The sequence below is a fragment of the Marmota flaviventris genome, chromosome 14 (genome assembly GCF_047511675.1).
Source record: "Marmota flaviventris isolate mMarFla1 chromosome 14, mMarFla1.hap1, whole genome shotgun sequence".
Lineage (NCBI taxonomy): Eukaryota > Metazoa > Chordata > Mammalia > Rodentia > Sciuridae > Marmota > Marmota flaviventris.
The window spans coordinates 5,945,340-5,961,542 of record NC_092511.1 but is presented as its reverse complement, the minus strand read 5'-3'; the positions used below and the strand labels follow the sequence as shown (position 1 = coordinate 5,961,542).

General features: G+C 54.1%; 1 protein-coding gene across 5 annotated transcripts in view; it reads right to left on the bottom strand.

The window, feature by feature from the left end:
• Positions 1–16,203, bottom strand: part of Asap2 (ArfGAP with SH3 domain, ankyrin repeat and PH domain 2) — a 154,344-nt gene that overhangs the window by 8,945 nt on the left and 129,196 nt on the right. For 4 of the 5 annotated variants that reach the window (XM_027937816.2, XM_071601323.1, XM_071601324.1 and 1 more), the window contains exons 17-24: positions 14,101–14,290; positions 12,671–12,756; positions 10,672–10,787; positions 10,154–10,221; positions 8,844–8,957; positions 6,466–6,718; positions 3,875–4,009; positions 2,036–2,201 (exon numbers count right to left, since the gene is read on the bottom strand). In XM_027937816.2, the coding sequence (XP_027793617.2) occupies positions 2,036–2,201; positions 3,875–4,009; positions 6,466–6,718; positions 8,844–8,957; positions 10,154–10,221; positions 10,672–10,787; positions 12,671–12,756; positions 14,101–14,290 (1,128 nt within the window). The remainder of the gene's footprint in view (positions 1–2,035; positions 2,202–3,874; positions 4,010–6,465; positions 6,719–8,843; positions 8,958–10,153; positions 10,222–10,671; positions 10,788–12,670; positions 12,757–14,100; positions 14,291–16,203) is intronic. The other variant, XM_071601322.1, reaches the window with a different exon arrangement.

The window sequence follows — 16,203 nt, the reverse complement described above, 5'->3', positions numbered from 1 at the left end:
AAGATGAGCAAGCGAACAAAGCAGGAAGGGAAAAGAGGCGCCCAGAGGGCCACCTGATGAGGGCAATCCCTTCCTCCTCGGTGCAGAGCCAGGCCAGGGGCTGGTCTTCAGCCTGGCTTCTGGGCGGCGGGGACCTGTGACCGGCTCTGGTGGACAGGCGTGCACAGCTCGCGTAGCCCCCCACCTGTCCCAGAAGCACCTCTAGGCCCAACGGGTAAACAGGGCGGAGTCAGAAGATGGAGGGCTCTGGGTCTACTGTTGGGTCTGGGATAGAAGGGAGAAGAGTTTAACCGCCTCAGGTCCACCCTGAGATTGGGGGAGCTGTCAGAACAGTTATGTTACTCAATCAAAAGAGAAAAGATGATACCTTTAGAGGAAAGCTGAGTAGATCTGATGTCCAAAGAGAATTAAAACAGACACACACACACACACACACACACACACACACACACACAGTGAAGTTGCACAGAATTGGAGGGCGCCCTTCCAGCCAGAATGGCACCTGATGGAATGCCCATCCGTGCAGCAGTCTGGTGGCACAGACCTCACACTGGAGCCAAAGAACAAGCAGGAGGGGGCAGCCTGCAGAGGGGGACAGGCCGGCCTGAGGGGAACCCAGAGGGCTAACCCCCGGAGGGCTGCCTGATGGGAGTGGTGAGGGATGGTGGCCGTGGGGCCAGAGGCTGTGCCTTCAGTGGGGTTCCCGGAACAGGACTGACCCAAGCACAGAAAGGGGCTTGAGCAAAGGGGAGGGGTGGAGGCAGTGATGGGAGCGGTTCCATAAAGGGACACCAATCACCCGAGGAGGCATGGAACAGGGTTCTCATCTTCAGAAAAGGGAGCAACGAGAACGGGAAAGTAGAAAATCAGAACTGCCCCCGAAGTCTAGGGCCCTGTGGACTCTGTCCAGCTATCTGGTGCCACGCCACGCCCTGGCCCTCACTGTCACTGGACTCTGTCACTGCTGGACTTAGTGACAGCAATGCCGGCCAGTGTCCAGGCCCAGACCCCCTGCTATGAGGAAGCCCACAGCACCCAGGAGGCTGGGCACGGAGGTGTTCTGGTCGACAGCCCCAGCTGAGGTCCAACAGACAACAGGCCTCAGCTGCCAGACCTGTGAGGGAGGCCTCCTTGCCAGTCCTCCGACACGTCAACCCTAACTGACCCTGACCTCGGGGAGTCTTCAGCTGAGGTCGCACAGGCTGTGGAGCCAGGCGAGCCAGCCACTGTGTCAAACAGATTCCCAACAACGAGAGAAGAATAAAATGGTGTGTCTCGCTTCAGTCAGTTCTGGTGTGGTTTGTCACCAGAACAAGTGAAACTGTGACCTCGCAGATTCACTATAGGAAGGCACAAAATGCACGCACGTGCGCGTGCTTATGCATGTACATTTAGCAGCGTACACGTGTGTGCACTTCCTGATTCAGACCAAGACCATGACCCATCCCAGCAATGAGACTACCCATCACCAGGGCCCCGGCTTCTCAGCAGTGTTCCCCTTAAACAGACGCTCCCTCTGTAAAGACCCAGATAAGAGAGAGAACCTGGGCTCCTCTGCAGCACTCGGACACGAGGATTGTGGGTGAGGGTGGGAGGTGGCTGAATATCCAGGCAATGTCCTGGTTCTGTTGGTTGCACTGTGTGTACCAAAGCAAATGTTCTTATTTGAAGAAACGTGCCTCACACTGCTGAGGGTCCACATGTGCAAGATGACCTTTCTTGAGTGGACAACAGACAGAACGTAGAGAGCCTGTCTTGAGGACTTTACTCCAAAAAACCCCCGCGTCTGTACTAAATGAAGATCTAAACTCACTACGTGAATTTAAGATATACATTTGTAAGAAATTTTCCGTTAAAAATATTCTTGAATTAATTGTAAGACCCTCAAGAGCTGATGGATCTCACATGCCTGGGCACCAGCAGTGGAGACTTCCAGCATGAGTAAGGGGCCCACTGCCACTTGGAAGCCCCCAGAACGCTGGACGCAGGCCCAGCCAGTGTGACTAGGCCAGGAGGCAGGGAGGGGTGGTGTTACCCAGGAGCAGGCTTCTTCTGAGGCAGGCGGCTGGGAGGCTGGGGCGGCAGGGGCGGGGGCCTGCTCTGTGAGGCCCCAGGCTGGGGAGGCTTGCCCGACTGGCTCAAGGCTTCTAGCATGCTGGGCGTCTTGGCCACAGGAGGGGGTGGCGTGGGGGCCAGAGGGTCTGCAGAGAGAGAAGGGAGAGGAGACAAGTCAGCCCCAGCCCTATACCCACCTCCTCCCCAGTGGCCTCAACCAGGGTCCTCTTCCCTAGAGTCTCCAGGGGAACACACCTGCTGGGTTTCCTCCTGCATTTCAGGAAACTATGGAGGGAGGGAGGGGGTCCTAGTCAAGCACCCAGGAAGCTCGAGCACGATCGAAACTCTTCTGCTGGCCTGTTTTCTCTGCTAGACCCGGTGGGGAAGCCAGTACCTGGTCCTGCCCCTGACTCTGAACAGGCAGCAGGAGGCTGGTTGGGGCCGGGTCCAGGCCTGGCCTCTGCCCTGGGAGATGGTTCTGCTCAGCCAGGACTCTCTTAGCCAGAGCAGGCCCATCCCCAGAAGGAAGGAGGCCCCACCCATTTACCAGGCAGCAGAGCAGGGACAAGTCTGAGGACAGATCGTGAGGAGCGACTTGGTACAGGTTCCCAGTCTGTGAGGTGGGCAGGGCAAAGGCTCTATGATCATCTGACTTCACAGACCCGAGGCTGGGGCTCAAGGAAGCCGAGTGCTTCTGCTCAGGGGCAGAGCAGGTAAGAGAGGGAAGTGGATCCTCAGCCCAGCCTGCCTCCACCTGTTCTCCTGACGAAGCACCAGGTCACTGTCACAGGTGGTGGCTGCCTCCAGGTGGGGGCTCACACGTAAGGCACAGGACAAGCCAGCAGGAATGAGGCCACTGGCGACCAGGTGGGGTGAGGCCACGAAGCCACCCAGCGGGCAGTCCTTCTGTGCCCCTTTCCCTTGTTCCCTTTTAAAGGAAAAGCAGAAAGGCAGGCCTGGGGAGCCCACGGGTCAGCCTGAGAGGCAAGACAGGAGGAAACAGGGCTCTGGCCTCTTGCGAGCCTCTGGCTGTGCAGCCGGGTGGTGGGTGCCTCAGCAGTTGATGCTAATTTTAGCTTTTTCTTCTTCCTGTGGCACTGGAAATTGGATCCAGGGTGCTCAACCACTGAGCTACACCCCAGCCCTTTTATTTGTTTTTTTCGGGTCTCACCAAGTTGCCCAAGATGGCCTTGAACTTGTGATCCTCCTGCCTCGGCCTCTCGAGTCACTGGGATTACAGGCATGTGCCACTGCACCCAGCTAATTTAGCTATTTTAAGAAAGCCACAAGCATGTCAGTCTAGGAATACTCCCAATGCTCTGGAAGCCCTGGTACCTAGAGATGCTGGGTGCCGCTCTGCCAGAGCCCAGGAGAGCAGGGGGCAGAGAGGGCAGGGCCCAGGGCTCCCGTCACTGACCCGGGGAGATATGCTCAATTCTGCACACGGGAGAAAGACTTCTTCCTGCTGCTTCTCCCCACAAGGCTTTGGGTACTTTCAACCACATGCTGGTATTCGAAAAAAACCCATGCCAGGTTATAACCAAAATGACTGTCCCCAAATATTGAAAATCACCAACTGGCTGAAGGAAATGAGAGCTCTGGGGTGGTGTGCAGAGGACCAGCAGCTGGTCTAGTGAATGCTTTGCAAGGCAGAGGAGAGTGAGCGGGCCATCGGGGCGTGCTGGGGCTGGGGGCCGGTGCGGTCTGCCTGCGGGTGTGAAGCCCCAGAGCTGTCTCCCCAGGTGGCTGCCAACAGCGCCCCCTGCCTTCCAGACCTAGGAGGCCCACTGGCAAGAAGGAGAAAGGAAAAAAAACGTACTGGTAGATGTCACTCGAAGAGGGGGCAGCGGTGGGTGGACAGCTGGCGGATCTGACGAAGATCGCTGCCTGCTTACACCGTCCACACCTACAGAGTTTGTCTTCCACAGGGTGTTAGCTGAGGAGGCTGCCTGAACTAAACCCACGCACACGCACACACACGTGCACACACACAGAACAAAAACAGAAACAAAACACTGCGTTATTGATCCTCTCACTTATCAGTGGTCACTCTGACCCTTCTAAAACGGCAAGTAGAACCCGAAACTTTACTCTCATCTTTGCGACCTGGAAGACAGATACCAACGGATGCTGAACCAAAGATGGTCCGGGGAACATTCCTGGCTGGCTTTCTCAATCTGATGGTGAAATGTAAAAATTCTTAACTGAAAATATATCAAATGTTCTGTTTGAGGACCACAGAACTTCTCATCCCCGCCCTTCCATTGTATCTTGCAGGCCATAGGAGTCACCCAAGCCATGCAGACAGCACCCTGTTCCCAGCCTGTACAAGTGAGGCAGGGTGCAGGTCAGCCACAGGGGAGGACCTTCTCCTGACTTCCTGTAAACTCTCTGGCTACAGATTGGCACACAGAACCCAGAAGGTTCAGGTAACCCCCAAAGAGGTGGCACTTCCCTGGTCACATCCTTCTCCTGCCATCTACTCAAGTGCATAGGTGTGACCCTTTGTCCCTGGCTGTGTACAGCCTGGGGGGGGGGGGGCTGGCAGTGAAACAGGCCACACCCTCTCAGGAGGCCCAGGGTCTGGAGGAGCCTTCAGCGCCCTTCCTGTGGCAGGGTCGGCCACAGCGCAAGATCATCCACACCTAAGGGAGCTGTGAGCTTCCTTTAGACTAAGTGTGAACAAAATGAGAAGAGGGGAGACGCAGGTGAGGGGTATAATCTATTGCACCTGAAGAAAGAATGAAGCTGAAGATGAGAATGGAAAGAAAAAGAAAAATCTGATTCCAGGAAACCTGGAAATGCAGAAGAGCTTCACTACTCTTCCTCCACCCAACAGGGCAGGATGGAGTCTCTCCTCCCGACACCCAGAGCCAGCCAGTAAGAGCCTCCAATGGGAATTAAAATGCCCAAATGCTTTGGGTCTGAGCCTTTCAGAATAGACACGCCTCTCCAGATGTGGGCACAGGGGGGACGGGCACTGAGATGGCCTCGGCCAGCCCTGGAGGGCGATGGGCAGGTGCTCTGTGACTGAGCGGGCCACTGCACTCCTTGCTCAGAGTTGGGATCAGGCCCAGCGCGTGCTGTCTGGCAACAAAGCTCATGGCTGCCGAGGGGCGGTGAGCAGGCTGGCTCCTGGGTCTGGGTAGAGGGATGCAACTGCTGCTGAGGGCTGACTCAGTGGTCCCTGGGACATCATTCCCCTGGGCCCCTGAATCCTGGGTCAGGGCTGTGTGGGAGGATCCTTGTGATACCCAGGACAGTGGGGCAAGATGGGGTGCAGCCACACTGCCAATGTCATGCAATGTGAGGGCCCATGGCTACGGGCCCACCTGAACCACCCCACACTTCCCTCCCCACAGCTACCAGCCGCAGGCTCCACACCAGCTCTAGGGAGGCCCTTGGGCTCTCCAGGCTCAGCAGCGAAGACTGAGCAGCCCTCCTTGCCCCAGGAAGCCCCGAAGGCCACAGCCCTTGGTGTCAGGTGCAGTCTGGGGTAAGCTGGTCACTTGGTAGGCCCACCCTCAAGAAGCATAGTGCCAGCTGTTCCTCACTCTTAGATAAACTACTTGAGGATTTCAGTTTCCATATTTTAAACACAAAAAATCTCACCTGTTAAGTCTCCTTGGCTGAGACAGAGCAGCTGAGGTTAAGTCGAGTGAGCTTTTCACACTGACAGCACTGGGGGAGATGATTCTGTATTTTTTTTGGTGGTGGTGGTGAGGTACTGAGAACTGAACTCAGGGACACTCAACCATGGAGCCATGTCCCCAGCCCTATTTTGGATTTTATTTAGAGACAGGGTCTTACTGAGTTGCTTAGTGCCTTGCTTTTGCTGAGGCTGGCTTTGAACTCACGATCCTCCTGCCTTAGCCTACTGAGCTGCTGGGATTACAGGCATGCACCACTGCGCCCAGCATGATTCTGTATTTTTACGATTAGGCTGAACGTTGTTCCCCAAACTAGTATCTTTCTCCTTCATTCCATGAAAATCATGGTGATAAGAAGTAATCACTGGTGCTACAGGCTGGCCCTGATGCCGACAGAGGAGAAATAAGAAAGGAAAGAAAGAATAGAGGCCAGGAAGGGCAGTATGTGGGTAAGGGTTGCAGAGAGCATCCCTTAGCCCACTCCAGGCCCGCCTGGGGCAGCCCCACATCACCCAGACCACATGGGAGCCATGTCTCTGCCCAGAGTAAGAAGCCAATCAAAGATCTCTACCACCATTTGGCATTCTAAAAAAAGGAAAAAAAATGGTAGAATTTCTTTAGGAGGCAAACAGAAAATAACTACAAAATATGTGCCCAACGTCACCTATTTGGGGGCAAAGCAGGTGCAAATTTCTCAAACCCCCCCTCCCCCCCAAACCAAACCCTCAATGTATCTGCAGGGGACCAAGAAGTTTCATACCCTTGATGACATTTCGAGGTGGCAGTGGGGGGGCACTGGTGGTGGTGGGGGCTGCCGGCTGGGATGGGGGTGGGCTGCCGCTCAGGATGGCTCCATAGGTCTCGTTCTGCACGATGCTGGGCATGAACCCCCTCTGCTTGTCCTTGGTGAGGTTGGCAGCATCTCTGGCCAAAGATGTGGCATTAGGCTGAAGCTGGCTAGATCCCAGCTGGTAGAAACTGACAGGCCGGTCCTCCCGCCGGTTGGGACTGGGCTGTAAAGCAATGTCAGAGCAGAGGTGTGAGGTGGAGATGGGGACCTCTGGCTGATGATGGCAATGCCGCTGTGAAATCCACACTTGCACCACTTCCACTTGGCCTAGGACTCTCACCTGTGGCGGGAGAGCTGCAGGATTTAAAAACCACTCTGGTGTCTTGTAATCGAAACACCCATGTACACCACTACCCTCCCCCCACCCCGCTCCCAAAGCCATGGTTCACAAGTTACAATTCTCCATTCTGTGAAGGGAGCCATTTCATTTTACTGGCTAGAGTCATCTCTAACTAGCTCTTCCTGTCTCCCGGGTTCCCCTTTCCAAACACACTACCTTATGTTTTAGAACAACACGGATGACTCTGGCCACCTAGCGGCAATCACACCGACAGCTCTACAGCTGATCACCCCAGATCAATGTGTTCTCCCACATTCACAGAAACTCCTGAGATTCCTCTAACTCAGGGGTCAGCCAGCCTTGGCCTGTGGGCTGCCCTGTTTTAATAAATAATTTTTTTATGAAAAGATAGCTGTGTCCTATCACTTACATACTGTCTATGCCTGCTTTTGAACCACCCTGGCAAAGCTGAGTAGTGGCAATAAAAACGGACATTTCTGACCAAGGAGCCTCAAGTATTTACTGTCTGGCTCGCTAAGAGTTTATCCACTCCTACTCTCCCCGTGCTTTACTGCAAACCTATGTATCCAATCATGACTCACAAGCTTAGATGCCACTTGCACTTCAAATGTCAGCCTCAGAATAGTAGCTATGACCATGAGCAAATCACTTAACCTTGCCACCCTCACCCCTATCTGTTAATGGGTACGACTTCCACTGTTTCTCCAGCACAGTCCCAGGAACACGGCAGGCTCTCAGCATCAGCTGCCGGCTCCCTCTCATAGGACTGTCCACCCACACCAGGCTCTGGTCAAGCCGGGCTCAGGGTGCAGAATGTGGTGGCCAGTGGCTCTTTACACAGATTTCTCCATTCCAACAGGGCCCACAGATGAGGGAACAAAACACCTGCCACTCTCTGCTGAAAAGAAAGGCAGTGGGTGGCAGAGTCTGGGTTTCAGGACGCCAGGCCCAAGCCTTGCTGCTGCTCTCCTGGGCACCAGCCTGCTCTACCACTGCTCCCAGGACGGAGAGGTGCTGCAGACTCGTCACAGCAGAGGCTTCCAGTTTTTTAATTTTTTTTTAAAGGCAGGTAAGCATGAAATTAGCTCTTCTTGCTTTGATGCTGTTTTGTATTAACTCAGTGAAGAAATTTCTTATTCTGTATTCTAAGGAATGGTCAGTACAGGTGGATGAGCCAGGGTTTCAGAAATGCTATCCATCTCCCTTTCACCCGTGTCAATCCTCTCTCCATCTAGTAAATCCTCAATGTACTTCAGAACATGAAAGTCACACAGCGAAACAGGAAAGTGTGCTCATCATGCCATTTCCCCTCATTTTAACCCGGAACCCTTCCCAGGGCTGCTGGCCACTGGGGGAGCTGCGAGAGTGGGTTTTGCAGCAAGGCTCCTCGAGCTTGACTCTCAGATGAGACCTGGGTGAAGGTGGCAGCCATCCTGGGCCACCCACACGTGCCAGGCAGTGTGTGTGTGTGCTGAGAACAGAGCTGGACCAGCAGCAAGAGCCCTCCTTCTGGTTCCAAGGCCATCTGGAAATGCATACTTCACCTTGGCCAAGCAACCTCTCTTGAGGTTTCAATGTCCCCAGCCCAAAAGGAAGGGGTTAGACATAGGGAGATCCAAGGGCTGTGGAATGATTTCATTTGAAGTTTTTGAGATCAGCCAGGCAAACATGCCCAGCCAGGTGACCGTGAGGACCTGGGACAGAGGAGACTTGGCTCTTCCACCTGGGGCTCCACAGTAAGTAGCTTCCTCTGCAGCCCCAGAAGTACAGGCAGGGAGCTGCCTACAACTGCAGAGTTGGCCTCTCTCTCCAGTGGAGTGCAGAGGAGCTGGGAGGCAGCGGAGGTGGTGGAAGAGATAAACCCAAAACCTACTGGGGGGTCTAAACACTGAGAGCAGCTACATTCCCTCTCTATAGAAAGCTTTCTTCCTGGGCTCCAGGCAGGACCCATTGTGGGCTCTGTGCACAGGTGGCGACCCACACAGACCTGCAGCTTCTCATCCACGTCATCGTCACTCTCGTCCAGGTCTTCATGGAGTAGCCGCCACTCATACTCCACGTGGACGTGAGAGTTAAACCTTCCAGATAGCGCCTGCGTCAGCTGGGAAGAACAAAGGACAGTCAGCACTGCTGCCAACACCCTGGGCATAGAGGCAGGGATCTGCAGGCTGTTTAGACAGACAGCAGACAGGCAGCCCAGGGGGAAGGGAGCCTGCACTCCATCCAGAGCAAGCTCCTTCCAGCCCCTGGGTGCAGTTAATCCCCCTCTACCTGATTGACAGAATAACCTTCACATTCAATCCTGGTAGCACCAGCGGGTGCTTATAAACTGTGAAGTACTGTACACGGGCAAGGGATGTTTGGAACCTAAAGGATCAGCCTGCAGGTACCAGCACTACATATGCAAGCAAATTCAACCCTACTAGGAGAAGGACTACGTTGACCCAGCTTCTCGACTAGAACAAGCATGAAGCCCTGAATGAGTGATCGGAACAACTATCTCCCCAGTTCTCTCAAGGTAGACAGCTAATTCCATTCTAGGTGCACAGAAGCTAATTTATCACACAGTGGTATTTAGGGCAGCAGGGCTTACTGCTTTGTAGAGCCAGACAGAAGCAATATGACCTTGTGTCTGCTTCCTCCTCCATGACAGCAGAAACTCTGTCATAGAGTAGTTCAAAGATTGCACGAAATGCGGATCTGAAATGTCTAGAACAGAAACTGTCACTTAGCCCACTCCTGTAGCATTTGTTATCAAAAGTTCCGTGGGTCAAGCACTGAATATCTACGTGCTGTGTGCTTTACAGATTCAACAGTAACTCTCACCATAACCTTGCAAAGGGGTATAAATGACTTCACATATAAGGTGGCAGCTGAGCGCCTGGGGGTCTTTCCCAAGTCACAGTGGCACAGTCCTACCATGGCCCTACTCTGCTGTCCCCAATGGTTCCTTCCTTCCTTCACACCCCCGACTTTAAGAACAGGAAAGGAAGATGGTTCAGGGCGGGCCACACGATGTGGGGTTGAGGAACAAAGTAAGAAAGCCAGCTCGGAGCACCGCAAAGCAGCCGCCCTGCCGGGGCCAGCTGTGGCCAACAGGTCCACACAGCGGACACCCCGGGAGGGCGGCCCACTGCTCTGCTACGACTCCCTAGCACGCTCTCCCCAGGTTGGGCTGATTCTTTGCATGTCCCACCCAGGACAGAGATCCACTCTGCGACAAGTGCCAGGGTGGAACAAGCCCTCCCATTGGCTGTCCCCAGCCATGAGCCACCCATCTGCTGGGGGGGGACTCACCAGCTCCTCGCAGTGTTCATGCTTGAGGCGCTTGGCGATGTCCAGCGGGGTCTCTCCTGCCTCGTTTGCTAAAAGCCAAGGGCAAGGAAAGGAAGCGTCATGACAAACCCCAGTAGGATCTGCCAGCGAGGGGCAGTTGACCAAAGATACCATGAGGCAGCACTACATTAACTGGAGCACAAGTCCTGAAATCCAGTGGGCCCGACCGCCGGGGGCTGGTGGATAACCAAGAAGAAAGTAACAGCAGAGAAGCCAAGATTGGAAAAGTCAAGGTTTGAGCCGAGAGAGTGAAACTGTTGACGTGCAACTGATTACAATCAATATCCAAACAACAGCCATCAAACACAGCAGCATATCAATTCCAAACCCAGGGCACTGCTCCCTGTCCCGTGTGCTGAACGTAAGGTACCTTGAAACAGCTTATCACTTGCTTCTTCTAAGTAAATCTGCCAACAAGACTCGGTTGACTTTTAAAGAAGCAGCATGGCTCCCGGCGGCGGGCTGCCCTCGTGGCTCACCTATCTCGATGGAGGCCTTCCCGCGCAGGAGCAGCTTGAGGCACTCGGCGCTGTCCGTCAGGCAGCAGTAGTGCAGGGCCGTGCTGCCTTTGCCTGTCTGTTTGTCCAGGTTCCCGCTGCCGAGAACAGAGTCGGAGGAGACAGAAGGATTACTGGGGGTGCAGATGGCTCGGCAGGGACACAGGGCATGTGACGGAATCTGACTCAGTTTCTCCATCTTGTCCCCATGAGAATACTAGAAAGTACAGGAGCTGGGGGGTTGTCAGCCCCAAGACCCAGAGGCCAGGTGCCTGTATACTCCAGGTGCCTGTGTGGATGAGGCAGCCATGGCCCAGGACATCATGGCGAGAACCCACGATGGCAGAGGCCAGGCAAGGGGCAGCTGTGCTGCTGCTGGGCTTGGGGAGGTGGGCAGCGTAGCTTTGGGCAAGCCTGAAGCTCTGGCCTCTTCCCTCTTCACCTGTGCTGCCCACCGCCCAGCCTGCACAAATGTCCATCCTGTCCATCTGCAGCATGGGCCAGATGAGCTGCTCCACCTTATCATTTGATACTCCTGCCAGGGAGGGGAAAAGCTCTCCCGGATAGGGTTCCCTGCTCCCGCGACCCTGGAACTGCCCTCTTGCTCCCGCGACCCTGGAACTGCCCTCTGAAGGGGCTGCTTCAGAAGAGGCTCTTCTGGTACAAATGAGACCAGGTCATCCAGACAGGGGCATGTGCTCCACAGGCATGGGACAAGCTATTCCACACGAGGACACCACCATCATAAAGCGGACAAAGCCTTGGGCCCCTGGACAGACAAGTGGGGATGGATGTGACCTCAGGGGGTGGCACCAGTGCTCCCACCAGGAGGAAACCAACTACTTTTCAATGTAAGACAGAGCACCTTCTCTCTTCTTCTTTTCTTTCTTGTTTGTGTGCTGGGGATGAAACCCAGGGCCTCATGCATGCTAGGCAAGTGCTCTACCTCTGGACTGCACCCTCGCCCAAGCCTCCTTTCCTCATCTATCCTCTACTGCTCTCTTCCCTCCATCCCAGAAGTAAAGAAACCAGGTTTCCCCTTCTTCCCCTGGAAAGTTTGTACAGGGAAAGGCATCATCCCGGACTGACCGACACCCATGGAGCCCTGCTCTGCTCCAGGCGCTGGGCTGGTGCCGAGGACAGGACATCTGGCTCCACCAGGAGTCAAGTGAACCAGGGCTCCTCAGGAATGGCCTGTGGGTGTTGGGGTTGACAACCCCCCAGCTCCTCTACTTTCTAGCTGCTTTCTTACTCCTCTGCCAGGAATTGTAGGGAAAACCAGAGGACACAGAGTGCAAACCATTCCACTGCTTTTGCATCATGGGATCTTCCACGCCACTTGGAGCAATTTTGGTGGCTTTCAACCAGCACCCTCCAGTACACACACCCCCCAAATCATGGTTAGGAAAAGGCCTTAAGGTCTGGACTCCAGTGCCAGGCAGGTGGCACATGGTGAAGCACATGCACAGAACAGCACACCAGGGCCTGGTCAACTGTACCTACACGTCCCAAAGGTCATTTCCAGAGAAAGCACACAAGCCATTTCTCAGCCCAAGGCAAATGCCCATGATCCAATGTTCTGGTTCAAGACCTCTACTGCCCTCTCCTCTCCCCTACTCGGGACATCCTGTCTGGGACAAGGAGCCCCACCCACAGGGCGAGGGGAGGAACCTGCCAGTGCACAGGATGCGGGGTGGGGCACGCACCACTGCTCCAGGGCTCCCAGGTCAGCAGCCACACATCCCTGGGGCTGTGAGTTCCAGGCTCTGAGCCTGGGTTTGGATTTCCCTAGCACAGCCGTGCGACGCCCACACCTGGCACTTCTCTGTCCCATGACTCATACTCAGACCTGCACATGAGAGTATCTCTGCATCACAACTGAAGCAGCGAGGCCTTGCTGCCGTCCTCAGGAAGCCCAGGGAGCAAAAACAAAAGCCCTCCCCCCCCCCCCCCCCGCCCTGCGCGAAGTTCAGACACCCACCTGTTCTGAACCAGAAAGTCCACGATGTGAAGAGAAGTCCGATCCACGGACCTGACGGCAAGGTGCAGGGCTGTCTCATCTGGCTCCTGGAAACCAAACGGAGACATTGTAGCCTTCCAGCGGCAGCCTTCAATATTGTGTCCAGCTCAGCGAAGCTGTGTATATCTCTTCCAAAAGTGTTCATCCTTTCTTTCAAAAAAACTTATCTCTACGGTACGGAGTGCCCACTAATTTCCACGGCAAACTTTCTACCTCTCTACAAAGAGGAAGAGCAAGGGGGCACTCCACTGCCTGCTGGTGCCTCGGCTCACATCTAAAGGAGCCTGTCAGTCACTAGGAGAAAGGTGTTCCTGCCCATGTCACAACACCCCCACCTGGGGAGCTTGGAGTGGGCCTGAGAGGACACGGTTGAGCCCCACAAGGGGGTGAAGTGTATGTCCACCAGCCCCTTGGCACTAATGGTTTACTGCAGACCCCTGAGGGTTCCCTCAAGTCTGGGGGATGTTTCCCACCCATGCCCTCAGGGAGGAGAGTGCATGGGCTGCAGGCTGCAGGGAACTGCCCCTCCCAGGGCACTCCTCAGGTGGCCTTGGGCTGACCCTGCTCACAGAAGAGAGGGTCCTTGCAGGCTGCACAGGTGTGCTCCCTCGGTTTCAGGCCTCAGGACAGGCTTGCTCTCCAGAGTTGGCATTTCATTTGAGGTTTAAGAATAAACCAACACCCAAAGCTTTGGTTGGGAGGAATATGTTCTGGAGAGCTACTGCACAGTACAGCGATGGCAGTTCATAACAGTCCCGTGTTATGCATCTCTGAGACGTTCTCACCATGAGAAACATGTAAGGTGAAGACATGGCAACAGCTTGATTTAGTCATTCTATAGTGGGAACACATCTCAAAACTCCCATAAACATATGCACAGGTTGAGCATTCCTAGTCCCCAAATCCTAAATCCAAAATGCTCCAAAGTACAAAACTTTTTAAGGGGTGAGCAACACATAGACAATTCCACACCTGACCTCATGTGATTGGTTGTAGACAAAGCACGGGGATCCTAGAAATATTATAAAATCACCTTCAGGCTATGTGTAAGAGGTACATGTGAACTGAAAATGAATTCTGTATTTAGACTTGGGTCCCATCTCTAACACATCTCATATACAAATATTCCAAAATCTAAAAACAATCAAAATCCAAAGTACTTCTAGTTCCAAGCATTTAGGACAAAAGATGCTGAACCTAAGTAATTACTTGCCAATTAAAATAATAATAATTAATAATAATAATAATAATAAACCAGTTTCTCCTATGGAAAGGAGCGAGTGCGGCTCTCCTGAAGAATGGCACAGCGTGAATCCTCAAGCCCAAGACCCCCGCCCTGCTGCCCTCCCTTGCTTCCCTCTGCTTCCTAGAAGCAGCAGCCACACGCTCACATGTCCGTTGGCCAGCGGGATCTTCTCTGTGAGGTCCACACCATCAGCATAAGCTTGCAGTAACCCAAGAATGTCTCTGTTCTTAACGGCCTCACAGAGGCTGTGCAGCTTGGCGGCGCTGTCTGCGTGCTTCTTCCTCGCATACCTCCTCTCCAGGTACTTGGCGGTGATGTAGTCCTTCCTGGCATTCCTGAAACCACACGACATTGCCGGTGAGCCATTAAGCCCCCCCCCCCCCCCAGTCCACCTGCGGCCACCTTCAGGATCCTGCCCACCCTCCCCCCAAGCAGCGCTGGTGGCAAAGCGGTGCTTCACCTGCAAGCGCCCATCACCCCGACCCTGGGGCTCCTTCTACTGGTACCGGATGTCTCTTGTCTCCAATGTCAGAGGTGTCAATGCCCTGCACAGCATCCTGGGCCTGACCCAGCTGTAAGGGCCAGCCAGCCAGGTGGGCGACCCCCCATGCTCTCTCAGCGGCTGCCCCTGCCTCACCCTGAAGTTCCATGCTCCGACCTCCCGGTGCTGCTGCCCCTGCCACTCATGCCCGCGTCTGCACCTTTCCCACCCACACCCTCTCCACAACATGCTTGTGTCCTTCTCTGCCGTGATCCATGTCCCTCCCATTGCTGTTCCTGGGCCACCTCTGCAGGCCTGCCCTCTGTTCAGAGTCTCCCTGGTAGTTTGCCTGCCTGCCCACCTGCCCAGGGGCCATGGACTCCATGTCAGTGTGCCTCAAAGCCATTTCCTGTCAGATGAACCAAAGGGAACTGCCCCTCTTCTGTGTGCTCTCTGTTCTGGCCTGTGCTCAGACACCACCCTACTCAAGAAGCCTGGAAAGGCAGCACCGGGTTCAAATCCCACTGTAACCGCATGCCGAGCATTTAAACTTGAACTAATACTCACCTTAGGCCTCACGCTCTCTCATTTGTGAAAGTGCACCCAACACATCCTCACAGCAGTGTCATCCTTACATGAGGTGACACCTAAGCAGAGCACACAGTAGGTCCTAGGACCTTGTAAAGTGCTGATGCACTTGAAAGATGGACATCAAGAAAACTGGCAGCTCACCGGTGAGAGGGCTGAGCACTTTCCAAACCCAGTCACACTAAAGGTCTCATCAAGAGCGACTCCTGAAGAACCAGACAACACAGAAGCGCTGAAATGCTCATGTCAATCAAGCCAGAAATGCCACGGGCTGCTGAGAGCCATAGCATATATATAACCATAGAGTAGGAATGACGCTTGGCATTTTTGGTTGAAAGGCGACGCCAGCAAGCCATTGAGATGATAATGGTTATGTTAAGATGTGTATTCAATTGGATACTAGACCCCTGCTGTCCACCTCCGCCTGCTACTTTGGAGCTCTCATGGGGATTCCCATTGGTTGGGGAAATGCGGGAGGAGGGTGTGGTATGTCCCGGGAGAAGGCCCTGTGCGTGGCGTTCGCGGGAATTTTGGAAATAAAGTTTGTTCCTGCTTGAGTGGCTCGTGATTTTGTGCCCAGCCAGACTGTGGCAACAGGCAACCCAAGTAACTGACGAACACAGATGACAGGGCGCCCATCTGACACAGTGGGGGGGCGGCACAGCAGGGGAAGCGCTGTCCTACGCCAGCACGGACAGATGCCGCACAATCTACAGACGGAGATGTCCAGACTGGCCAATGTGTAGAGGTGGGAAGCAGGCTGCCCAGGTGGACGCACAGGGGACCTCAGTAGGCCAGGGATCATGGGTACAGGGTTTCGTTTGGAGTAAAAAAAAATCTGAAACTGTGAGCTGGATGGGGTGGTGCATGCCTGTAATCCCAACTATTCGGTGGGTCGTGGCAGGAAGATCATCGAGTTCAAGGCCAGCCTGGGCAACTTGATGAGACCCCCACCTCAAAGAAATAAGTAAAAAATAAAACAAAATTGACTGTGGCAGTGGGCACAAAATCTGTAAATACATTAAAAACCACTAGATTGTGCAACTTTCAAAGGCATAAATTATATTTCAATAAAACTGCTAAAAAAAAAAAAAGGTCACAAAAGCCAATTTCCACTGTCAACAGACACACAGATAGAACAGCCTGACAAGACCCGATTCCCTGGTCCCTCCTGCCCAT